The 22,435-nt window shown below is 39.9% G+C and overlaps 2 protein-coding genes across 2 annotated transcripts; one reads left to right on the forward strand and one right to left on the reverse strand.

Moving 5' to 3' along the window:
* Nucleotides 1-1,426: 1,426 nt before the first annotated feature.
* TRAPPC3L (trafficking protein particle complex subunit 3L) lies at nt 1,427-21,760 on the forward strand. The gene is made up of 5 exons (XM_009478128.2): nt 1,427-1,468; nt 4,710-4,807; nt 7,700-7,799; nt 20,389-20,574; nt 21,641-21,760. The coding sequence occupies exons 1-5, from the start codon at nt 1,427-1,429 to the stop codon at nt 21,758-21,760; spliced, it is 546 nt and encodes a 181-aa protein (XP_009476403.1).
* CALHM5 (calcium homeostasis modulator family member 5) lies at nt 15,811-19,639 on the reverse strand. The gene is made up of 2 exons (XM_009478127.2): nt 19,100-19,639; nt 15,811-16,200 (listed from the first exon to the last, which is right to left on the reverse strand). The coding sequence occupies exons 1-2, from the start codon at nt 19,637-19,639 to the stop codon at nt 15,811-15,813; spliced, it is 930 nt and encodes a 309-aa protein (XP_009476402.1).
* Nucleotides 21,761-22,435: the final 675 nt, after the last annotated feature.

Raw genomic sequence — 22,435 nt, forward strand, 5'->3', positions numbered from 1 at the left:
CCCACCTCAGACTCAATTTAGAAATGCAAGTAACTATCTAGAGAATTGTAATGCCTGGCTTTTATAATTTATTTAAATTTAGATATGGGAAGTACCTACAATAGTTTCACTTATAAAATGGAGTCAGATTTTACAAGGCCAGAAAAGTGCCTAGAAAAAAATGGAAGAGGCTTATTGTATTGTAAAGTTCTCAACACCAGCTTATTCTGTGTAAAATGAAAGCTGTTAGAATGACTATGTTTTCCACAGAAAAAGCTGAAAAACCTTTTATGTGTCCCTTTTTTTGTTGTTGAATTGTGTCATAACTTTACCATTTTTTAAAGTAAATTATTCCTTCTTATCCCAAATGAATCATATCTGCTGCTTTCTGTGCATCTGGAGTAGTAAATACCTGTAATTTTAGTCTAGCACCAAACTGTTTAATTAATTTAAGTTTAGTAACAGCATGGCATTCAGATGAGGCCATGGATTTTTACTTCCTTTCCTGAGAGGACTCAGTGGGAATATATATGGAGATAAGTCCTATAAAGACAGCTACCTGATTCATTTCTAAATTCAGTGGTGACCATAGTCTAAATTTATTGCAAGTCTAAACTAACAGAATAGGCCAAATTTAACTCAGGGGAAAACAGAAAAAGTAAGCCGAACCTTCCTGGATGTTCATAGCAGGGATGTTTACAAATAGGGGTTATAATAGGTTAAGAATGATGTAAGATCCCCTAGAAACATTGTTAATGAAAGCACCATTTGCACAAGCTGGCAGCTGTAGCGGGTGCACAGTTTATTCCTCTGGGAGTTTGGGTGCTCTACATCTGTCCTGCCAGCTTTGCAGAAACATTGTGGTAGTAGTGCCTTGTAACCCATACTGCTCCTGCCTAGGCAGACATTAATTCACCAGACTAAAGCAATCAGAGCTGACAGCAGACTATAGCTCCTTTAAGTTGAAAATTATCAATTTTTAATTACCTTGTGCAGCAGTATCTTGTGTTTTTATTCTTCAGAGAGGGATCTTTTGTTAACTCTCCAAACACCAAAACCTGACACAAACAAGAGAATTAATTTGCTGTCCCTAAAAACGTAAGACTTGTGAATCTCTTGGGGCTGCCCAGTTTGACTTCCCATGGCTGTTTGCTGTGTATTTGATTACAAATCATTTTTATGGATGGAGCGATTATTTATGTTGTGTACAGGGGCAGATCTGTTGCCAATCAAATTCCTCCCAAAGGGTTCGGTACACGTAGAGAATAGGAGGAGCATCAGAAGCATAACAGATTGCGGCAAACACATCTCATGCAAAAGGCAGAAGAGCAGAAAGGAGAAAACTTTAGAGAAGGGAAAGAGGAAATACAGTGATTGAGAGAAAACTATGCTGCTTGAGGAAGAAAAGACATAAACTAACAAGTACATCAGGCATTACACAAGCAACATGTCTCGGCGACCAGGAAGAAAGCAGGAGAACCACAAAATAGTAAGACATTTTTGTAATGTGCGATTAAGATTGTGCATAGAGTAAGAATAAGCTATTATTGTATTGGTATGTTTTATACAGTCGTATTTCCGAATAGCCTGAAAGTACTGCAAGGATGGGGATGAGTCTGACAGTATGAGAGCAGAAGCGCTGGCAGCATTTATGGCTACAGTGGGACCCCGCTGTGAGCGGCCAACAAGCTGCCCGCTATTAAGTAGTGACATAAAAAAGCCTGCCCATAGGACTCGGAGGCTGTTTGACTCTAAGCAGTAATACTGAGATTTGCTCTAGGAGACTTCATATCTCTTCCTGCTACCTTGATTATGACATGAAATGATTTTCAGACAGTCCTGCCCTCAATATGAACCCTTGAGGCCAAAACTCTGTTCTTGTTTTGGAGAAAGGAAGCTCTGCCAGCCACATCTCTACCCCATGAACAGTTACAGGAAGAGATGGTTCATCTGGGACCGCAGCATACCTGGTGCCCACTGTGTGCCTCCAACATAGCAGAGCATGTCTTCTTTTGGGGGTGGTGTTGCATGAGCAGGGGTCCTTCTGCATCCTCCTAATGTTGTGATTTTTCAGTGCACAGGGAGTGCACCATCACAGGATCTCAACATCCGGCTTTAAGGCCAAAACCTGATTCTTGGGGAAACAATGGTAGAACTGTAACCATTGTCTTTGAATGTTGGCTTTGACCATTGATCACATAGCACAGAATTCCATCAAGTAGAAGTTAAATAGACCAAAACTTCTTTCTTTTTCTGCACTTTATGTTAATATTCTCCCAAAGCTCCAGAAGCTGTCTTAAATATACTGCATGCAAGATTTTCCCAAGAGGCCTTCTTAAACTGCATGGTCACAAAAAGCATTATTTTGTGCCATTAAAGATACCAGTTATTCTCCTTCTGGTTTTCTGGCAGTGGTGTGTCTAAATACACAAAATTCAGATAGAAAGTTTCCTCAGAATCTCTATGTGTGGTTGAAAATCTCTGTTTAGGAATATTTTACCACAAGTCCAAAAAACCAAAGTGCCATAATGCAGAAATAAGGCCACAGTGGTTTAAAAAAGCCAATAATAGTATTATGTCCTGAAGAGCATATGTTTGTATCTAAAAGTGTAATTATGACACATGTATCTATGTATACATATGCATAACAAACTGATAAGAGAGGAAGTTGCGATTAAGGAAAAGAGAGCATAGACAACTGTAGAAGACTGATAACAAAACCAAAGTGGCTGTTTCACTCACTGGGCACTTAACTGCATGTTTTCACTTTATCCCTAGCACTGAGATTCTGAACAGGCTTAGGAAAGATGGGCACAAAGTTTCTGAGACTGGGATCTGTTCAGAAGCAGAGGTCTAAGTGCTTAGATTTATGGTCAAAGATGGAAATGCCAGATAAGTTTATGTGACTCTGTGGTTAGACAGTCATTAAATGAACACAGAGAGAAGGAAATCTCTGTTCTGTGTTTGGATAGTTCAATTCCATGCAAATCTTTCTTCAGGAACTTCAAGCCTTAGGGCTCTCTGGATGGTGAATGGTGATTTTTGATAGGAGTTGGGGCAGTGGAGAAGTTCCAGAAAGCTTTAAGACAATGTTGTGTCAATTTCTGAAAAGGAGACAGAAGTCTCTACTGAAAAAGAAATATAGTATAATATCATATCATATCATATCATATCATATCATATCATGTAATGTAATATAATGTAATATAATGTAATATAATATAATTAAAGTTAATATACATAAGTTTATGGACAAAAAATACTCCAACAGATTGCAAGAGTGGCTGATGAATACAATTATGTTGATATAGTATGCTTAAGTTTCTGTAAGGTATTTGTCTTATTACAACACAGACTTTTTGCTGAGACTAGAACAATACGGAACCTGTATGACATCCATTTACTCCATTAAAAACTTGTTAATGAGAATCTGGCAAAGTGTGCGATATTATTGTAAACAGGAGTTATCACCAAGGCAAGTTTGGGAAATGGTTCCATACTACTTACAATTTTCAACAGTGACTTGTTAAAACGGGAACATTGATTAAACTCCAAGCTTTTGATGGAAAGGGAGCAAGAAGAGGTCTTTCCACCAAACCTTTCTTCCTTTCCTTGTGTGATTTGTTCTACCGTTTTCATTGGTATTCACTATTACTTTTCCACAGGCTATAAACAAAAAGAACCTCTAGTCTGCCCACGTGCCACAGGCCTGTAGCACTTCCTTTAATTAATTCCTGTCCAAGAAGTTTAGTGAGAGCCAACCTAGTCTCTCGCCTAAAGGCCAGCTGCTACTCTTGCTAAATAGTCAATTCTGCAGCGCCTTGGAGGTGATCTGGCAAGGCAGGGAGAGAAGAAAACTTTCCTCCAGACTGGTGCACAGCTGAAGATCCCAGACTAGTGCTTGTGACGGGATCTGTGCAGAGATACGCCTTTGACCTCTTCAGTTGCTCTCCATGCTCCTTGGGCAGGCAGCTGTAATCCTCACCCATCCCCTTCAACTTGCTCCTGCGGTGGAGCCATACCAACCACATCTTCTGTACTGAGGTACAGAAATAATGTCACAAGAGATTGTCCAGGCATTTGGAGAGCTAGTATTGACAGTGGTTCAAGTTACCTGTAAAGACTGACAAAGAAGGGGAAATATCAATGGGACTGATTCTTTTCTACCCTGCTTGTTGTTATTCTTTACACTTGTGCTGAATTATAGTATTTTTTCATTGTTCTGAGCTAATTTTTTTATCTACTTTTCATTTTTGGGGGGGACAGTAACTGATGGTCTGAATCAGATCAACCTTACCTTTGTGAAGGAACTGGAATTTCAGTGTATATACTGTTGTTCCTATTGTAAAAGGACTAATAGCTCATTGCTTCCATTATTCTTCCTGCAACTAAGTGCTTGTCATTAATTGTGGATGGCGTTTGACAGCATTTATCAATCCAGCATACGTATGTGTGGTTAGAGGATGCAAGAATGCACCTGATAAAGTAGCTGTATCCCAAGAAATGGTATTTCTAACAAGAAAAATCCCTGTACAGAGACTGAGGTGATGATCAATCCAGGTTCTGTCACACTTGAATTGTGGATTTCAGTGATCACATGTCCATGGACAAAAGTTTCTTTATTAATGTAAATGTTACTTTTTGCTTGCTTTTAATACAGTAGCAGCTCAGAAGCATGGGAAAGTTTGATTTTAGTTTGGTTCATTTTTTATTTCCACCTTTTCTGGCAGAGCAGAGAACTTTTTGTACTCACGTATGGGGCTTTGGTAGCCCAGCTGTGCAAGGACTATGAAAAAGATGAAGATGTCAACACCTGTTTAGATAGAATGTAAGTACTGCTTTAAATGTTCAGCTTTATTGATAATGCTATTTGTCCATCTATATGTTACCTTTCAGCTTTATGTCTGTTATATTACAAGTTCCAGCACTCTGTCTAGGATTACAGAGGTCACAGGGATAAGGTTCAATATTCTATCACCAGAAATAACACTAATTTGTGAATTAAGGTCAACAACTAGCTTTTGAATTCTCAGAAGAAAAGTGCCAGGATTGTTTTGATAGCCTGCACTTATTCCTTTTTGATCCTTTGTTATACTAATTAATAATATCAACTTCTAAATTTAATCTACTATATCCATGTATTCAGTTTCAACTTCCATATTAACTCTCCTCTTCTATTCCTTCGTACCCATGTTATTTGAAACTAGACAAGCTTTTTGTTTCTCACAAGTATTTTCTAGTTCACATGCATTTCTGTGTTCACTGTTGATGTGGCCTTCTCATGGCTTCCCCTCATCTAGCTACACCGTGGTTTTGTGACTCGGACAGCTAAGAAGGAGTCACAATTCCAGGTTGCAGGGATTTGGCTTAGGCGACTCAGTCAACAGGCAGCTTCCTTTTGTAGTCAGTCACCTTCCCCGAGGGTGTAATTCAGGTATCTGACTTGGGCGCTCTGAATTGTCCCCTGTGGGGTGGCTCTCTTCTCCCCTCCCTGGGTTAAGGGCAGACGGGCCTCTCACCTTTAAAAGACGATCCAGCAATGAGTGAGATAGCACAAATGGTCAATGAGGAACTGATTTTTACATAGATAACCTCTTTGGAATATGAAGATCCTATGTTTATAGGATCTTGTCATCCTGACTGAGATTACTAGGCATTCTCATGGTAAAAATAATGATATCACATGGTTAACAAGAAGATATACTAAGATCTTCGGCAGAAGGGTAAGGCTTGTGTTTTCAGGCAAAATGGACATGCAAAATGGACTTACAACAATCAGTGGACAGAATACCTGACCACTTTACTATTAATCTGAAAGTTTGCAAACAAGCCATAGTCCCATAGCTATCGATGGAAGTGAGTAAAAAAAATCATTGCTTGGAAAAAAGAAAAGTAATTTACTCACAAACTAACAAGGGACAACATCCCTCACATATTTATTTTATATTAATGTCTCATTCAGCTCTGATGAAAAGCCTACATTTCAAAAATACACAGGCTTCTTTATGATGCTATGGTAGAAATTACTAAAGGGTAGTCTTGGAAGATGTGGAGACATATTTTGCTCCTTGTGTTTTTATTATTATAGCTGTTTCTATAAAACCTTTTTGGTTTTGTCTTGATAAAGACTTGATAAAATAATGACAGGTTTCATTAAAGCAATATGGCCATCTTTACTTCTGTGACAATGAAAATAACCCAGCTTGAGGAAGAAACCTTATAGATTAGCAGACCTGTGACAGTTGGGGACAATACTCTTAGCTCTCTCTCTGTATATGTACATATATGATCTGTAGTGAGAAGGGTGTTTTTCACTGTACAGTTGCCAAATAGCTGCTTGTCCATTTATTATTCATTTGACTTTTGGAAATCTAAGACATGAAAGATGAAAAGGATCTAAGTAGTCTTGTACGTCACCAATACATACCTTGTTAACTGCTGATGACCTATTTACCAACATTATTGGTATTGACACTTAGGCAATAAATAAATATTTCATTGTTTTCTGATGCATGACATATTGCAATTTTAAACTTCACACTGCCCAAACCACTTTTTGGTCTCGTCATCTCATTAGCCATCAGATCACTTTTTGGCCTCTTGTCAAAGACGTGGCACAAAATCAGTGAGAAATGCCATCAAGTTCATGCTGCTTCACTGAGGGTGTAGGGCTTCTGACAGACAGGCAGAGACTTCCAACATCCACATAAATGGAAAGGAAAATTTCCCTAAAAGCAGTTCTGAGTTGAGTTCACATTCTTTCATAACATCTGTGTCAATTTCTTTCCCTTTTTCAAAAAATGCTTGGAGACATAGTTGTTTTGCATATTATGTAGTTACTGACCTTTGTTAATGTGTGAGAGCTAGGAATGAATATTTGTTTCATAAAAAATTCCATTAACTTCCATCCTTTTTTATTTAATTTCTCTGAAATAGTAGTGTTTTAAATACAAAGTGAAGATGGTGGTGTACTGAAACTGTATATTAACTAGCAACTTTTGGATTCATTCTGCAACTAGTAGATGAAGGGAGAGAACATGCTAGAAAAAAGACGAAGAGGGAATTGTGGAGGCAGAGCGAAAAATGAGGTGAAGAGATAAGAGGATAAAGTGAAAGAGATCAGGTGTGAGTCCATTTCCTATGGGTTTTCCTGGCACCTGAACTCTGCAACGAGGTGCCCAGGATTTGCTGAACTCCATACCAGCCCAGAGGTGAATGCTGTGACCTGAAGGGGCAGTTGCTTTGTTCTCTCTGACAGAGACGGCATGAGATGAACTCTGGGATCACAGAGGAATGGAGAAAATTTTGTGCTATGTTATCCTATTCTATTTTTAGTGACAAAGCAGTATTAATCGGGTGTATTACTTGTCTATTATTTATATATTATACTCATCTATCTAACATCTAATATTTATTCATATAAGTAAATACAAATATATGCATAGACAATGTGTATGTAAACAACATTCATATCATCCTTGACAGGAGTATCGTGCTTACAGGGCTATGATTCCTTAGATGGCTACATGAACAGCAATCCCACTGTGCTGCAAAATGTGGTAGAAAGAAGAATCTAGACCAGCAAAATCTGTTGCCCTCAAAGCCATTCATTTACAAACACGCAGCTCTTTTGCTGAGGAAGCACGATACACATTAGGGAGATGGTAGGTGGAAAGAAGTTCCCCATTTTGAATATTAACTTTCTTTGTTTCCTCCTTAGGGGATACGACATTGGCATAAGGCTGATTGATGATTTTTTAGCTCGTTCAGCTGTGAAAAAGTGCCGCAGTTATTCTGAAACTGCAGACATGATTGCACAGGTAAATAAGATTTACATTCTCTAGAGCTTCATCAGCTTCAACGGTCTTAGTTTTTGCTTCCTCCTCTATCAGTTTGCTCCAGAACAGTTACCTACATTTTCTGCTATGTTATGATTGTCTTATGAAGACACACTCATCTCCACAATCACACCCATGCTTCCATTGGGTGAAATACAGCCTTTTCCTTATCTATAACTTCGTATCAACTAGTAGCTCACAGAGGTTGGCCTTGAGAGGAGACATTAGTTTCTACCTCTGTAGCATAGTGCTATGTCAGGCTGCAAAAAACCCAACATTCAACAGGGCACAAAAAATTTGATGTTTAGTCAGATAGGAATTTTGTGGATGGTCTTGATAAACCCACAGTGGTAAGTTTACCACAGTGTTGTCAGAACCACAGAATTGGTTCACATGGGTGTTAGTTTTATATCTGAGTTGGGATACCACCTGTGAGAGGCTGCCAACCCCTGACCTAAACTGACCGTAAAGTCAGTTGCTAAGCTGAAATTAAAATTCTTCTATTCCTAGTAGCCTATGAGGCATTTTGCCATTAGAAGTTCCTTTTTGTTTGCTGCAGCTTAGGCTGATTTCTTCTACTCTTGCCAGAGAATGCAGCAAACAACAAAAACAACAAAAAATGATACAGTTTTAACAAACTTCATATGTTCCCTCACTTTTTTTCTTTTTCTAGGAGCATAAGCCTTAACCATCTCATACAGATCTTAAACTTCGATATTCTTACTCCTGCCATCTGAATCTCCTCAGCTTCTCCATAATTATCTTAGATGTTTTTCAACCTTAAAATGGTAATATTAGGAATAAGCTGGAGGATTTTCTGCAAAAGGAAGACTCAGTGGTAGCAGAGAAGAACTGTAAGAAAGGAAAATGAGAGGAACATTTTCCTCACTACCCACAAATCTGATAATAGAATCAAAAAGAAAATCAGAGTAGGTACTTTCACCTTCTTTGATGGAAATCTCCCTTTTATTGAATAGTCTTTCACACTACTGTCAGACAATAAAGGTCTAGGAGGAAATTTAGTGGCAATACATGGGTTTCTAAAGATGTATTTTTGCCCCCATGCAAGTCAGATTTCCTGGGGAAGCTCAAAGAGAAATCCATAGGACATCCAGCCCCTTTAGACTGCTGAGTCACTGTAGAGGTGGTGGTTCACAGATACTGAGTTAGCTCACACTAATACCTACTCAGGTCATGGTGAATGATCCCTTTTATCCTTTATGATTTTCAGCTATGAAGTGTTGCCAGTGAAGATATGCCTGGCCTTTCCCAATAGCAAAAATTAACCACACTTTATAACAAAGAACTGTTTGCTAGCTAGTCGTTTGTTTTAAGAAGAGAGATCCTCAGTTAATTGAACTGATATTCATTTCCATTGGCTCATTTTAGGAGACAAAAATATGCCTGGCATACTTTTTGATTGCTTGAGAGTTACCAGCAGCATCAGCTAAATGTGAGCATTATGTTTAACTGCTGACTGCAGAACTGGGAAACAGCAGGCTTTTGAGACAGTGAACTAAGGCACCAGTATATGCTGGTTATACAGGAGTATCTTAGTTCAAAGTGTACGTAGATGTTATCAGGTGATGTGTGATCCTCCTCACATTAACCGTGTCAGAAATACCTACATTACATCTGACTGAAATGGAGGGACAGAAGTTATCATTCCAAAAGCTTGTCACAGAGTAACTGATGGCTGTCACAGAAATAGAGAAAGGACCTCTTTGCATTTGCTGTTGTTGGTAGGGCTGTAAAGTGCACATATGCACAGCACACAGATACACAATGATCTGCTGAAGTTTAAAGCAGAAGTGAGTGACATTACTAAAAGCCAGACAGATCCCATTAGCTCATAAAAGAGTGGAAACTAAATTTCTGCCTGAAGTAAGGTGTATTTTGGAGTCTCAAATTGGTATGATGTATAACAAAGCTCCTCCTTTGGAGGAGCTGAGCTGGGGTAGTGGATCCACTGGAAATAGTGAGGGCAGCTGAATGAAAACCATGAGACAAGCAGCATATCAATCACTGTATTAAAATATAATGTCTCATTAAAAGAATTGTACCAGGCTGCAAAATCATGGTTTTGTTCACTTTTATGTTCTTCTTCAGGTGGTATTTGTTCTTTATTTTCTCTGGATTTTCACGTACATGCCAGATATCTGGTTTTCTGGGTCTTATTCCTCATGGTTCCCTTATTTACAAATGCTTCAGTACAGTTGAACCATCATTCTTAATTACAGAGGATTCAACAACAAAATACAGTGAGAAATTAACTATCAAAGTGAGGAAAAAGACATGATTTCTCTGCAAGTTGTGCTTCAAAAGAGACTTACTGAGAGAAATAAAATTACTTGGAAAGATTGGAACAAACTCTAAAGCACACAGTCTCCTGAAAAGACTATTTTTAGCAAACTAAAAGAGGAGTTCTGTAGTAGGAGTATAACCTTTCTGAGGCAAAATGTGATATGGAAAGCATTTTCACATTCCTTTGGCAAAACACTTTTTAAATAGTCTTCAAGCACATTTGTCTGAGGCACGTACCAACAAAACGTATGTAAAATGACCCAGTAAGTAACTGCAAATATGCTGTTAAAGTTACTGGTTCAGAATTACACAGCTGTTTATATGATATCTTTAACTCTTCAGCGGTAGTGTTCTCAGCTAGGAGAAAGTGCTTAAATACTTAACTGCACTAACTCTTCTGAGGTAGAAATCTGTTTGAGGATCAGTGTGTAGTAAAACCAGTTAAAAGTTAAAGTAATTAAGGCAGTTAAGCAGTTAAGTAGTTAGAGCCAAATGTCCTGTAAACATAGCTGTTATCCTTCAGTGCCTTTGAAAGCAAAAGAGAAGTCTGTAAGATCAGGCTGTTCCCTGTGGAAATGGAAAGAGATGAAGCAAAGGAAAAAGCATTAAATGAGGACTACAAAGCCAGCTTGAATTATTAAGAAATAAATATCTGAGGAAAGGTGCACCTAAGGCAGTGACTGAGGGCTTAAAACTTCAACCACTGGTTCAGACTGCAAAGCCTGGGATTTACTGCTAGCTTATAGTGGACTGGAGAAGGGCCAACAAGTTTTGACAATGAGCCAGAGTGAGTCCTTCTACACTGAGTTCCCATGGTGCTCACTGACTTCTTGTGTTGGTGCTGTGATTTTGCGTGGTTACAGTTGGGATTGAATAAAAAAAGGTAAAACAGGCCACGTAAAAGTAGGCTTTCTCCTCACTGGCAAACTGGGATAAGAAAATGGAAACCACTTGAGAAATGGTATTAAGAACAAAGCTCAGCTGAAGAAGTAATGCCCAAGACTGGATTCAGAATTTGCATCTGAATATAACTGAGGATTACTTTTGAAATGAGGGTGACAATTTTGCTCTATAATCCTACAAAATCAAAATTTTACTTCAATTCCTCCTCACAAGACCTTGACCTGGTCATTGATCTGGTTGAGAGAGATGCAAAAAATAAACAGCGTCTGGTTTTAGATCCAATCCTAGAACAATGTTACCTTCTATAGCACAGTGTCACCATGCCCCTGGAGCTGTCTGTGCATGCTACAGGTGGGAGCAGCTGGGCCATGCCCTCTGGTCCACAGTGAGCTAGTGCTGGCTCACAGGCTCCATAGCCATGTTAATACAGGGCTGTGCCTAAGGATGTATCCCTTGCTGAAAAGCAGTGGCTGGAGAGAGGGGCTTTATTGTGGAAGCTCAGTACCCTGTGAATGCAGCAAATGTGCGTCTTTGCCGCTGTGGGTAGAGGCCCTTGGGGACCATCAGGGCTGGGGTAATCCAACCGTGTCACCCCCAAGCCCAGAGCTGTAGGACAAGAGGTGTGATTCCCCTTCCCATGGGATGTCCTGCCACACAAGGTCCCTATATATTGACATATGGCCAGTTTGAAAGTCTGACAGAAGCTGGCAGAATTTACGAAGCTGGTAAATGTTGCTTTTCAGACCTCAATAGTGAGAGGGAAATGCATACAGCAAGTTGCTGTGCTAAGTTGTAGACAGTAAACTGAAAAACGAAGTGCTGCACTGTAAAGAGTAAAAGAAAAGTTTGTGAGTACATGGAATCAGCAACAGATGGCAAGATGCTTAAAGCATCTTGCTCTTCCCAAACACTGACTGTGGAAAAGTACTAAGAATGAAAAGTATGCTAGCAAAAATGTTATTTTGGCTGCCTTTCCCCTTCTAAGGAGATTAATTCTGGTCTTGTTATTATGTCATCTGAAATTATGGTTTCATTTTTTTAACAGTCTGTATGTACTTTGTAGGTATGTAATGTACTTTGCAACATTACTTACACATACAATGTTCTGTAGTGAAAAGACCGCAGTAGTATATAAAGGGGGTGATAAGTTAGTGGCCTCCTAAATATTTCAGTAATTCTAGACTGTATTTGAGCACCATCAAAATGTTGATGAATTTTATTCTTACTGCTTGAGAGAGATGGGATGCTAGTTGAGACTTTGAAAAAGGGCAGTGGTACATTTTTAATGCTGACTGCATAGGTTTCTTGTTTGACATTAAGCAATATATAATCCCATAGAGTTGCAAGTAACGTTTTCAAAAGAGAGATTTTGCTTTATATGGGTGTCATTTTGATGGCGAGCCTATGTACATGTCTAAATAGATATTCTTCTTTCTTCCATTTCACATAGATAGAAATGAGACAGATTTATGGATGCAACTTTCAAAACTGCTCCTTCATTTTACCTCCCCATCTTTTGGAGTCACAAAGAAGGATTGAAAAGACCTTTGGTTTACCCTCTGAGAAGTTGTGTAAGGTAGTTTGAAAGGAATTTCTGTCCAGTCATAGCCTGGTTTTAAAAAAAAAAAGGTTAATATCTATTCATTGAATTACTTATCTATGTACTTAAATTATTTTTTCTTCTGAGACTTTTTTATAATTTTCACTTTATAGCTTCACAATTTTGCCTTAATTTGGTGCTCCATTGCAAACCAGCTACTGGTTTTGCATAGTTTCCATGCAAGTTCTCTTTTACACAGGAAATTTTAACAACAGAATTTGGACAGATTTGTCATACCATAATGCAAAGTACAGCTGAAATTAAATTGAAAGCATATGAGGGCCTAGCACGGTTAACTAGTTTTTGTTCTTGTAACAAAGAGTTGAAGTTTGATGGAGCGGCAGATGTGTAGCAGAAAAGAGTTAAGAAAAATTAAATGAGAAAATTGGGTTCTCACAGAGGAAAAGAAAAGTAAACTTAAGGACAAAGCACAGAGAACTGAGCAGAAGTTCCCTGTTTATTTGTGCACTCATGTTTTGATGGACATCAGAGTTAATGCAAAATCTCAATTTTCCGAGAGAAAATGTTGATTCTGCTGGTTTGTTTTTTTTTTTCCCAGTTTGTTTTGGATAGTGTTCACAGTTGTCTTTGCCTCTATTCTGAGCTGCCATGGTAGCTGCTGAACTTTAATTCAGAGACAATGTTGATACAAAACAGCTTTTGCGATAGCTGCTTGAAGGCCAGGGTTAGATTTGCCAAAACCAGATTCCCATTGAAAACATAGAGTCAAACTGGCTTTTATTTTTGTCTGTTTTTATAGAAGTATTCCAGCATCCACATGGCAATTACATTAAGTCACAGGCATTTTGATAAGACAACACAGAGTAACACAATCCTGGGAACAAGGGTCAGTGAGAGACTTAGGCTCCTACCAGGCACATGTTGCAGCACTAAGTGTTCAGCTGCTCTTGGAGGTGGAGACGGTCTCAACATGAGTTACCTGCGAACATTAACCAGGGCAAGGATGAGGAGAGAAGAATGTTCCTTGGTTTTACCCATCCACAATAAAGAAGGCCAGGCTGGGAAACACTTCTGTTTCAGATGGTCCTGGCTACTCAGGTGCAGAGATTTGAGCTTTCCCCTAGTGAAAGAGGGTACCAAAAAAACCCAAAGCGGAATCTCTCTGTCCTCCCCACTTTCCTTCTGACAACTATGCTTTTGCCTTTGTGTCCTAGCTCTTATATCACAGTGGAGACCTCATCCTTACATCAACCCCCTTGTTTCCCATATTCCTTGATCAGCTTGTTAATCTATTTAGTGTCCTTCCCTTTGCATCCCTACTTGCTTTGGTTTTCTGTGGTACTAGTAAGGAAGGAGATGGAAAGACAGCTTTGGAAAGGGAAATTTGGCCCAGGTACTGGGGACATCCTGTTAGGTGGTGTCTCCTCTCCCCTTGCTTGTAGGGAAGATATGAGACGAGATGGGGCTGGGCAGTAGATGTTGGGGCATCTCTCATAAAGAAAGAGAAAAGCAGACAAATGGGAAGGGATGTGTACCCTGGAATTGGATAGTTGCTATGACAGGAGAGGAGCCCAGGGAGAAAAATGTGTGTGTGCCAGACATGCCTGCTGTTGTGACTTTCATTTTGGCAGTGTTGCCTCTGTGCTTTCAGCTGCAGCAGGTACATTTAGGCGTATATGTTCTAAGTCTGCTGCAAAGCGGGTCAGCTGGAATAGAAAGCTTTAAAACATTTGCTTAAAGACCACAAATTCTTCAAAATACACAAAGTCTAAGCAGCAGTGGAATTAGCTCTTGGATTTTATTTTAAAAAAGAGTAATGGTTTATAAATGCAGATAGATGGTTATTTCCTGTTGAAGAAGTGCAGTGGCTATGAGAACAGCTGGGCAGAGTACCCTGGTTTGTTGATAAGAGCCTGATTCAAGCAGAGCAAAAATACGATTCTTTGCAGACTCAGGGAGACTGGCAGTAAAATGCTGCATAAAAGCCTGCCCAGTCTCCGCAGGGAAAGAAACTTGGCAGAAACTTTGTTCTCCTTTTATACAGTATTTGCAAAGACTCTGGACACCCTGTGTGAGAGCCACATGGTGAATTCCAAGTGGGTGAGGTAAAGTGTAGGGCTCTGGGGTGATGTGCATTTATAAGAAGCACTGATTGTGCAGTCGCCTCACCTGTGCTGCCTGCCTGTCCTCTTGCTCCAGACACTAAGTTTCCTAAGATATTCAGAAAAATGAAAATCGGCCTGCTGCGAAAATGTCTTCTTGTCTTAAAATGTGGAATTTCCTTCCAGGCCCTCTGTTGTATGCTGGCTGCAGGCCCAGTACAAACAGTATTGCATAGCTCTACAGGCTGCGCCCAGTGCCCAAAGCCCACTCAAAACAGGAGCTTTTTACCCGTACAGAGAGAAATTCTCAGTGAGAGAAGATAATACCAAGTACTCTATGAAAGCAAAATATCAGTGATGCGCTTTTCATTATTGTAGCAAAACACTAACGACAACTATGTTTCAAAATAGCATGTTCTTTAACAAAAGCACAAAAATGCTGAACTGTTTGGTAATTTCAATTTCTTGGTACCCTACACTTTGGCTGTAAGATTTGTCTAAAAAATTACCTGGCACCTCACTGTCAATGGAGGTCACTGCCCCATGTCCCAGGCAGATGCCTCAGGCACTAGAAGACCAGGGCTGATGGATGTGACCATCCATGGCATTCTAGGTGCAACAGGAGTCCAAAGACACTGAGATGCCTTGAGTGACCACTGGTGCCTCAAAATAATGCTGTATCTGTAAATGACCTGGAAGCAGAACCTTTACTTTCTGTGGGCTATCAGAAAGCCACACACATCTTCTGTTATTATATTCACACATTCTAAATGCTGTTACTTTATGGTAGTCTCTTGATTTGCATAGGACAAGCATACTATAGTGCCTTTTACATAGGATATTGTTAAAACCCTCTTGTAGAAGTCTTTATTCATCTCCTTTTGCTGTCAGTTTTTGATCCAGAGCCAGCAACATTAGTAGAGCATGAACCCTAGGTGCCATGGAGGACTGCAGCCTTTTCACTGATGTAGGGAAATAATTTCATTCCATCCTTTTGGAGCAAGTTTGTAACTGGGAGGGAATGTGATGAAGAAGAAAGAGGCCATTGTGAAAAAATAGAGATGAAACCAGCTAGGAGTGTGCTACATTAGCAAGATATAAGAAAGCTGAAAATATATTTGATCTATGGTATTTCCCTTCTGTCTTCAAAGTCCAGCATTGTCTCTCTTTCCTCATTGATTTCTTTCTGGCCTTCTTCAACTAGCTTGTGAATTGTGCTATAATGCTGTTTGCTACTGCTGAAAGAGTAGAGCTGGGAAGCATCTTCCCATGCCTGAAAAGCTGGCAGGGGAATTGCTTCTGGTTCCTTGTTCTCAAAAAAGCACTTCAGGTTTCTCTCACTCAGCTTGGTGGCATACAGCTGGAAAATTTGCTCCAGTTGCTCCTTCTCCTTCTCTGTGTACACCCTCCAGAACATCAGCTGGAGGTGGCTGACTTTCGACTGGCAGCTGGCACAGCAAGTGGTTAGCAGGGAGAGAAGAGCTGTGGTAACTATCACGCACCAGCCTAAAATCTGGGAAAACAAAAGAAATGAGTTTGAGGTTAAAACGGCCCAAGTGAAAATGCTACTTAAATCAAGAGTGTCTGACAGAGTGACCACTCTTTCAGGAGGAGGCCTGCCGTTCCTTTTGGAACCCTACTGCGGGCATCTCATCCCAGTTTGCATTTGGTGCCTGGCATTGGTCTTAATGGGGCATCCATATAAGGACCAAAGGGAAGCAGAAGACATCAGGATTGAGGCTTCTCAATAGCGCTCGTTTTGATGTCTCTTTCTCAGGAAGGCAAAAGCAGGTTGACTTTTACAGTGGAAGGTAAAACACTAAAGAAGAGTTGGCTTACACTAGACTCTATCTGCCTCCCCATCCCATTTTATAACAAAGGGAACTCGGATAACAAGAGCTGAATAGATATGTCCAGCGCAATGGCAATGGCAGGTTCAGGGACAGATGATCTTGAATCAGACCTCAACTACAAGACTTTGTATGAAGAAAAATCTAAGAGAGGTCTAAATGATCAATCAAATAATGTTAGGACTGAATAGAGCTATAAAAAAAGCAGAGCAGCAGTAGTGTCTGGCTAATTTAGGAGAAGATACTAATTTAGGAGAAGAGTGTATTGCAAAACTATAACTATCTGGCATATAGTGTATTGAAATTGCTCACTGAATTCTGTCACACAAAGGGAAAAGTGCATAGGGAGAATAAAATATCACAATCACTAGATAGTAAATGGTTTTCTATCTCCTTAAAGTGTTAAATAAAATTACCCAGCAATAATTAGGATTAAGACAAAATTCTGAATTGTGACGAACTGCAAAACCAAAAAGGGTAAGTAACTTTTGTCCCAGATCAATCAACCTTTTAAACTGTGACCATTTTTAGATGTGTTGTTTTCAGACTTCTTTTTAATTTAAACAAAACAAAACCAACAACCGCATTAATTAGCTAACAGGAATATAAAAGATAGTCTTAAATTTAAAAAGCATTCACCAATTCTTTTACCAGGAGATTCACTGAGATCTACACTATTCTTGTGAACTTTTTTTGACTTTGATGAATCAGCCCTTTGTAGTGGAGAATAATTTTTATGCCAAAACTGGTTTAAAATTACCTTCTTGCCCAATCCTGTGAGAAAGCTGGGAGGAGAGGGCCTGAGAAAGAAAAAATACTGTGTGCATTGGCAGGTCTGTGTTGGCACTGGAAAAGAGCCCAATTCATCTACACACTGATTAAAAATAGTTGCTGTATTTTCAGAGAACTTTTTTTTTTTTTTTCTGAAATATGCTTTTGCAGCATCACTCGACTTTCCTTGTACCAACTTCAAAGTTTGACAAAATTCTGTTAAGAACATTTTAAAAGAAGGAGCTACTTCCAGGATTAAAGCAAGGGCTGAGAGTGGAAAAATGTACTTGAAACTGTTATTGTGGGATGTTCTCCTCTAAGGAGAGCAGAAGTGTGAATGCAATTTTTTCATGCCTAATGCCACTGGCCTAGCCAATAGTTTTACCCACCTACTCCACTGCAATGTGTAACATTTGCAAAAAAACCCCTTGTTTTCAAACAGTGAAACAAATTCCAGTGTGGAGCAAATCTTCTAGCTTTCAGAGGCCTATATGAACTGGAACTGATTTCCCATGCTTTAATGGTGCTGATATGGAGAGCTGCAACCTTTCTCATGTGAACTCTTGCACTCATGTTAAAAAAAGAACTGCCAGTAAAAATCTGTATTTAGCTGAGGGAATATAGAAAGTTTCCTCAGGGAAATATGTGAAACAGAGAAGCTCGACAAACAGTATTCTTAGGGACTGGTATGGAAGAATAGCTTTGCCTTCTTTTATTTTTCCAGTCACTTTGTACTGACTGATGATTTCTATGGGTATTTGAGAAACTGCTCTTTTTAGCAGCTGTTTTCTTTCTTGCAGCTTGGAGAATGAACCCATGTATTCTCACGCTGTAAACTGAGTCACCGGTCTTTCACTATTTCCTATACAGACAACTTAAAGTCTTAAGCACTATTTGTTATTTCCTTCTAAAACTCTCAAATAAATTGCTCTGTCTGCAGTGCAGGCTCTGTCTGCATTCCAGTCCTGTTTGCATGAGGACTTGAAAATAAACCCGGCTCTTGGGGAGGAAATGGTTCCAGATGGATGCAATTGTCTGACAAAAACTTGCTGGCTCCACAGAGTGTTTTTCCTTCCTCCTGACAATCATCTTTCCATTATTTTCTGTAGCCTTTTTTCCTTTTTTTTCCTTTGTTTTGATTTTTTGTTTCTGAATTTATTTACGTTAAAAGGCAGTGAGCAGAAATGTATCACACAAATATAGTATAGAATACAATCTCAGCTTTGCATGTTCTGCTTGTTTGATTTTAGTGTTTCTTCCTTCCTCCAAGCAGGACAAAAATGTGCTCTCATCTGGCATCATGAACATGAGGAACACAAACAGAAACATATTATGTAAGCAGTCACAAATCTGTCACAAATCTTATTTTCCAGTATTTTTCTACTGTTAGTGACCTAAGATTTCATCACAGTTATCATGATGGTATAAAATAGGAGAGTGTGGTATGGATTTTTTAACAGGACAGACCCCTTTTTAATGGGGTGACATCTGTTAATTCAGCCTCCTAAACAATCCATCAATTTTTTCTCTTTAGAGCGATCTTCATTCAGGAAGAAAGCTTTAAGTTATCTGGTCTTATTGATCCTGCCATCAGTGGGGCCCCCCAGGAAGGATGGCACAGCTCAAACTGAACTAAAAGATGGATTGATTGTATTTTCCAAGGCTGCATCATGCCAAAACTTCGTTTATGTGAAACCAACGATTTTATCTTAGTATCTGACATCAGGATCTTCCACAGATAAATCACAGAGGCAGTACAAACTGCATAATGCTCTTTATTTATTTTCTTACCTGGGACTGTGCTTGAAGAGTTCGTTTCAGTTCATCACTCTCTGAAAAGGGCATGGAGCTTTTGTCACAGGCTACCTTGTGTAGCTCTTCAAAGCACTTTGCAGATTTGCTGTGGCAAACTGCTTGTAAGTAGGCAGGATTTTTCAAGCCACTCATGGCACATTCGTAAAAAGTCCCGTTGAGCAAAGCCACAGAAAGCCACATCACTGGGGCTACCAGAGCATTTAAAGTGATTTGTCCAAAGACGTAAAAGAAATGGCAGGTATTCCCTCTGGGGAATATTTTTCTGGGATTCACCCAGCAGCCTGTAAAGAGCTTCCAGGTCTTGCTGTTCAAGAAATATCCAATAACTAGCAAAACAAAAGCTGGGGAGAAGAGAAATACCAAACCGTACCTGAAGTTTTCATTGCTGCAGGGGCATCTGAAAGCAACAAGAGAAAACACACGTTCACCTCCCATTGTCAGCAGCGCCATAAAACTGTAACCTATAGCGGTTTTCCGGTTCATAAAGAATTTCAGGATTGTTTGGAAACCATCCATGTTTGATACTCACTAAAGAGGTAAAAATCAAATTTTATCTTCGGTCGTAGCAGTCGGTAGTGGTGTAGCAGGGGAGAGCTCTCCAGAAGAACAACAGCCTGCTGCTAGCCTGCCTGCCTACGCGCTGTCTAGATAATGCTGTGATGTCACTGTCTGGAGAAACGCACTCACAGGGGACCCCTCCACTAGCAGAGCAGATGTTGCACATTTACAGTAACATTCATCAGTAGTAGAAAGCGAGCAAGCAATGCTCTGTATAATCAAATAAGTTCGCAGTCTTGGCAGTCTTATTCTTGGCGGGTTGGGTTTTCTTGTGACTGCAGATGGAGATCAGAGTGAAAACACACACTCACCAGTTGCAGGAGTTCTTGAGCTGTGATTATCAAAGTTGCTGGCAATGTAGTGAAGGACCTAATATAAATGCTAATGGTCCGAGGGGAGCGTGACCTGACTGAAAGCAGACGAGTGATAACAGTAAAACCACTTTGTATGGGGTTGTAAATGTAGGAACATCAAAGACAGAACAAGCAGCCTTCTGCTGTACTTCCCTGGAGTATCACATAGCTCCAGATACACATCTCTGGGTCAAGCTGATCGCAGAAGAGACAAATCTAGTTTGATTTCCAGCCTATCTGGCCCTTCCCCCTATTTTCCTGGAGTAAAGCTAGTCTACAGGATGCTGCATCCTAACGTTTCAGCTCCCGTTTGCACACAGCAGATTCAAGCAGTGGAGTTTCATCCTTTTGCAGGTTGCTTTCAAGATGTACCTTGGCGTCACCCCTAGTGTGACCTGCAGTAGTGCCGCAGGAAATGAATTCTCCTTAATCCTGGACAAAAACCCACTAGTGGACTTTGTGGAGGAGCTGCCAGCAGAACGAGCATCCCTTTGCTACTGTAACCTCCTCTGTGGGGTGATTCGAGGTGCCTTGGAAATGGTAAGGAATTGCACATCTGTTTTCTCCATTCTTTGTTAATATACAGAGACACAGGAAAGGAAAACCACTTGCTCAGATAAATGAAGGAAATTCAGTAGCGTTTAATCTCTCTCTCAGATGAAATGTTTATACCTAAATGAAAGAGGGCCAGACTGATCCTGGATCCTGAGGCAGAGAAGCACACAGGTTGGCTCACCTGCACACGGTCCCTACGTGGCTCTTCAGTGGCTGACTCGGGTGCAAAAGCCAGGTGGGACCAGGGAGCCAGCTAACACATAACGTGGGCCAGGGGGGCATACTGGACAACTCTGCTGCTCCTTGAGTCTATCTCATTGTCCTGTATAGGTGTAACCAGTAATAGCCATCCCTGATTCTTTCCAAATACATGAAGATAAATAATATTCTGAGGTTACCACAGCACCTGCCGAAAGGGAGAACAAAGCGTGGATGAGTCTAATGTTAAAACCAAAGCATCAGAAGTGTATCAGATGGCATTCCAAATTTTGTTCTTAAATTTAAGACTTTTACAAAAGAATAAACAAAGGGCATCATTTGAAAGTCACTGAGGGGTACAGCTTCTGTGGCATTTCCTGGAAGATAATTTTTGGGCTGCTTTATGTTTCTGTCAATATCTAATTTGTCATATATCTTATGTTTCAAGAAAACAAAAGCTGTACAAGTATTACGTATGTACATCAGTCTCAGAATTATAGTATGTGATATAAGACTAACTGACAAAAGTATTATGTCATAAGTATTAGTACATGACCAGGAAATTTTGTGATCACAAAATCATCAAGTATGCAGTTTAGGTTCTTGGAAGAAAGCAAAGTACTGGAATGAAGGGTAATGTATTATACAAATTCCAGTGTATAAAAACTTCCTTTTTATTAACTTAGTTGGGAAAGATATTTTAAAATAATCCAGAAATCTGTTTCTTATGAAACCTGAGAAAGGAGGTCCCCTTGTGGTAAAAGAGAGAGAAAAAGCCCAATATACTGGAGGAGGCGGGGGGGCTGAAACTGATCATTTCTTTGCTTAACTGATTAGACCTAATTCTTTCTAGGTTCACTTAGCAGCAGAAGTTACCTTCCTCCAGGACAGGTTGAAGGGTGATGCTGTGACAGAAATAGGAATTACGTTTTTAAGGAAGGCTGAAGACAGAAAGCACAAAAGAAATAAATGAAAAAAATATTGAAGAAACCCTTGCTGAGGGTTATCATGCACCTTTTGTTTCTGAAGAAGACATGCAGGGTAAAAATGGCTTTGCTAAGCCAGCTGCACCAGTCATACATTTGAAAGGTGAAGAGAGCCAGGCAGCAAACAGGAAGGGCAGACCAGGGGAAGAGCGTTGTTAATTGTCATGACACAGATATCACTACAAAAGATCAAAATGGCCTGCCCTTCCTTCTCACATAACCATGCTCTTGAGCTCAATGAAAGTTTTATCTCAGTATTTAGTGCACACTGGATGCAAAGTATTTATTCGGACAGCAATTGTTTTCAGCTAAACATGACCAACTTTTCTCATTTTGTTTGTGGGTAATGTTTCAAAGCATGGTTGCTAAGAGGTGCTTTATTTCCTGGCTGTTTGTGATTAGGAGTAATGAATTCTTCCGCTGTGACTGCTGTATGCATTGTCTTGCTGTCAGGTGCCTGTTTTGATGTGTAATGGTTTGCCATTCATTGTCCTCCACGCTGGACATCCTGCTCCCTTTGAAACCAGAGGGGGATGCAGCTTCACTGCTGGCAGTGCTGGTTCAGTTTGTTGTGGCTCTCTCAGGCCCCACACGCAGTTTTGCTGGCATGCCTGTTCAGCCCCATGCATATGTCAGGCTGCAGCACTCTGATCACCGCAGCA

Source organism: Pelecanus crispus, chromosome 3 (assembly GCF_030463565.1).
Source record: "Pelecanus crispus isolate bPelCri1 chromosome 3, bPelCri1.pri, whole genome shotgun sequence".
Classification (NCBI taxonomy): Eukaryota; Metazoa; Chordata; class Aves; order Pelecaniformes; family Pelecanidae; genus Pelecanus; species Pelecanus crispus.

Coding starts and splice junctions, on each gene's coding strand:
- TRAPPC3L (XM_009478128.2), top strand. CDS start 1,427: ATGTCTCGGCGACCAGGAAGAAAGCAGGAGAACCACAAAATA. Junction 1,469..4,709: donor AGCAGGAGAACCACAAAATA/GTAAGACATTTT, acceptor CTTTTCTGGCAG/AGCAGAGAACTTTTTGTACT. Junction 20,575..21,640: donor TTCGAGGTGCCTTGGAAATG/GTAAGGAATTGC, acceptor AATTCTTTCTAG/GTTCACTTAGCAGCAGAAGT.
- CALHM5 (XM_009478127.2), bottom strand. CDS start 19,639: ATGGATGGTTTCCAAACAATCCTGAAATTCTTTATGAACCGGAAAACC. Junction 16,201..19,099: donor CTCTTCAAGCACAGTCCCAG/GTAAGAAAATAA, acceptor TTGTTTTCCCAG/ATTTTAGGCTGGTGCGTGAT.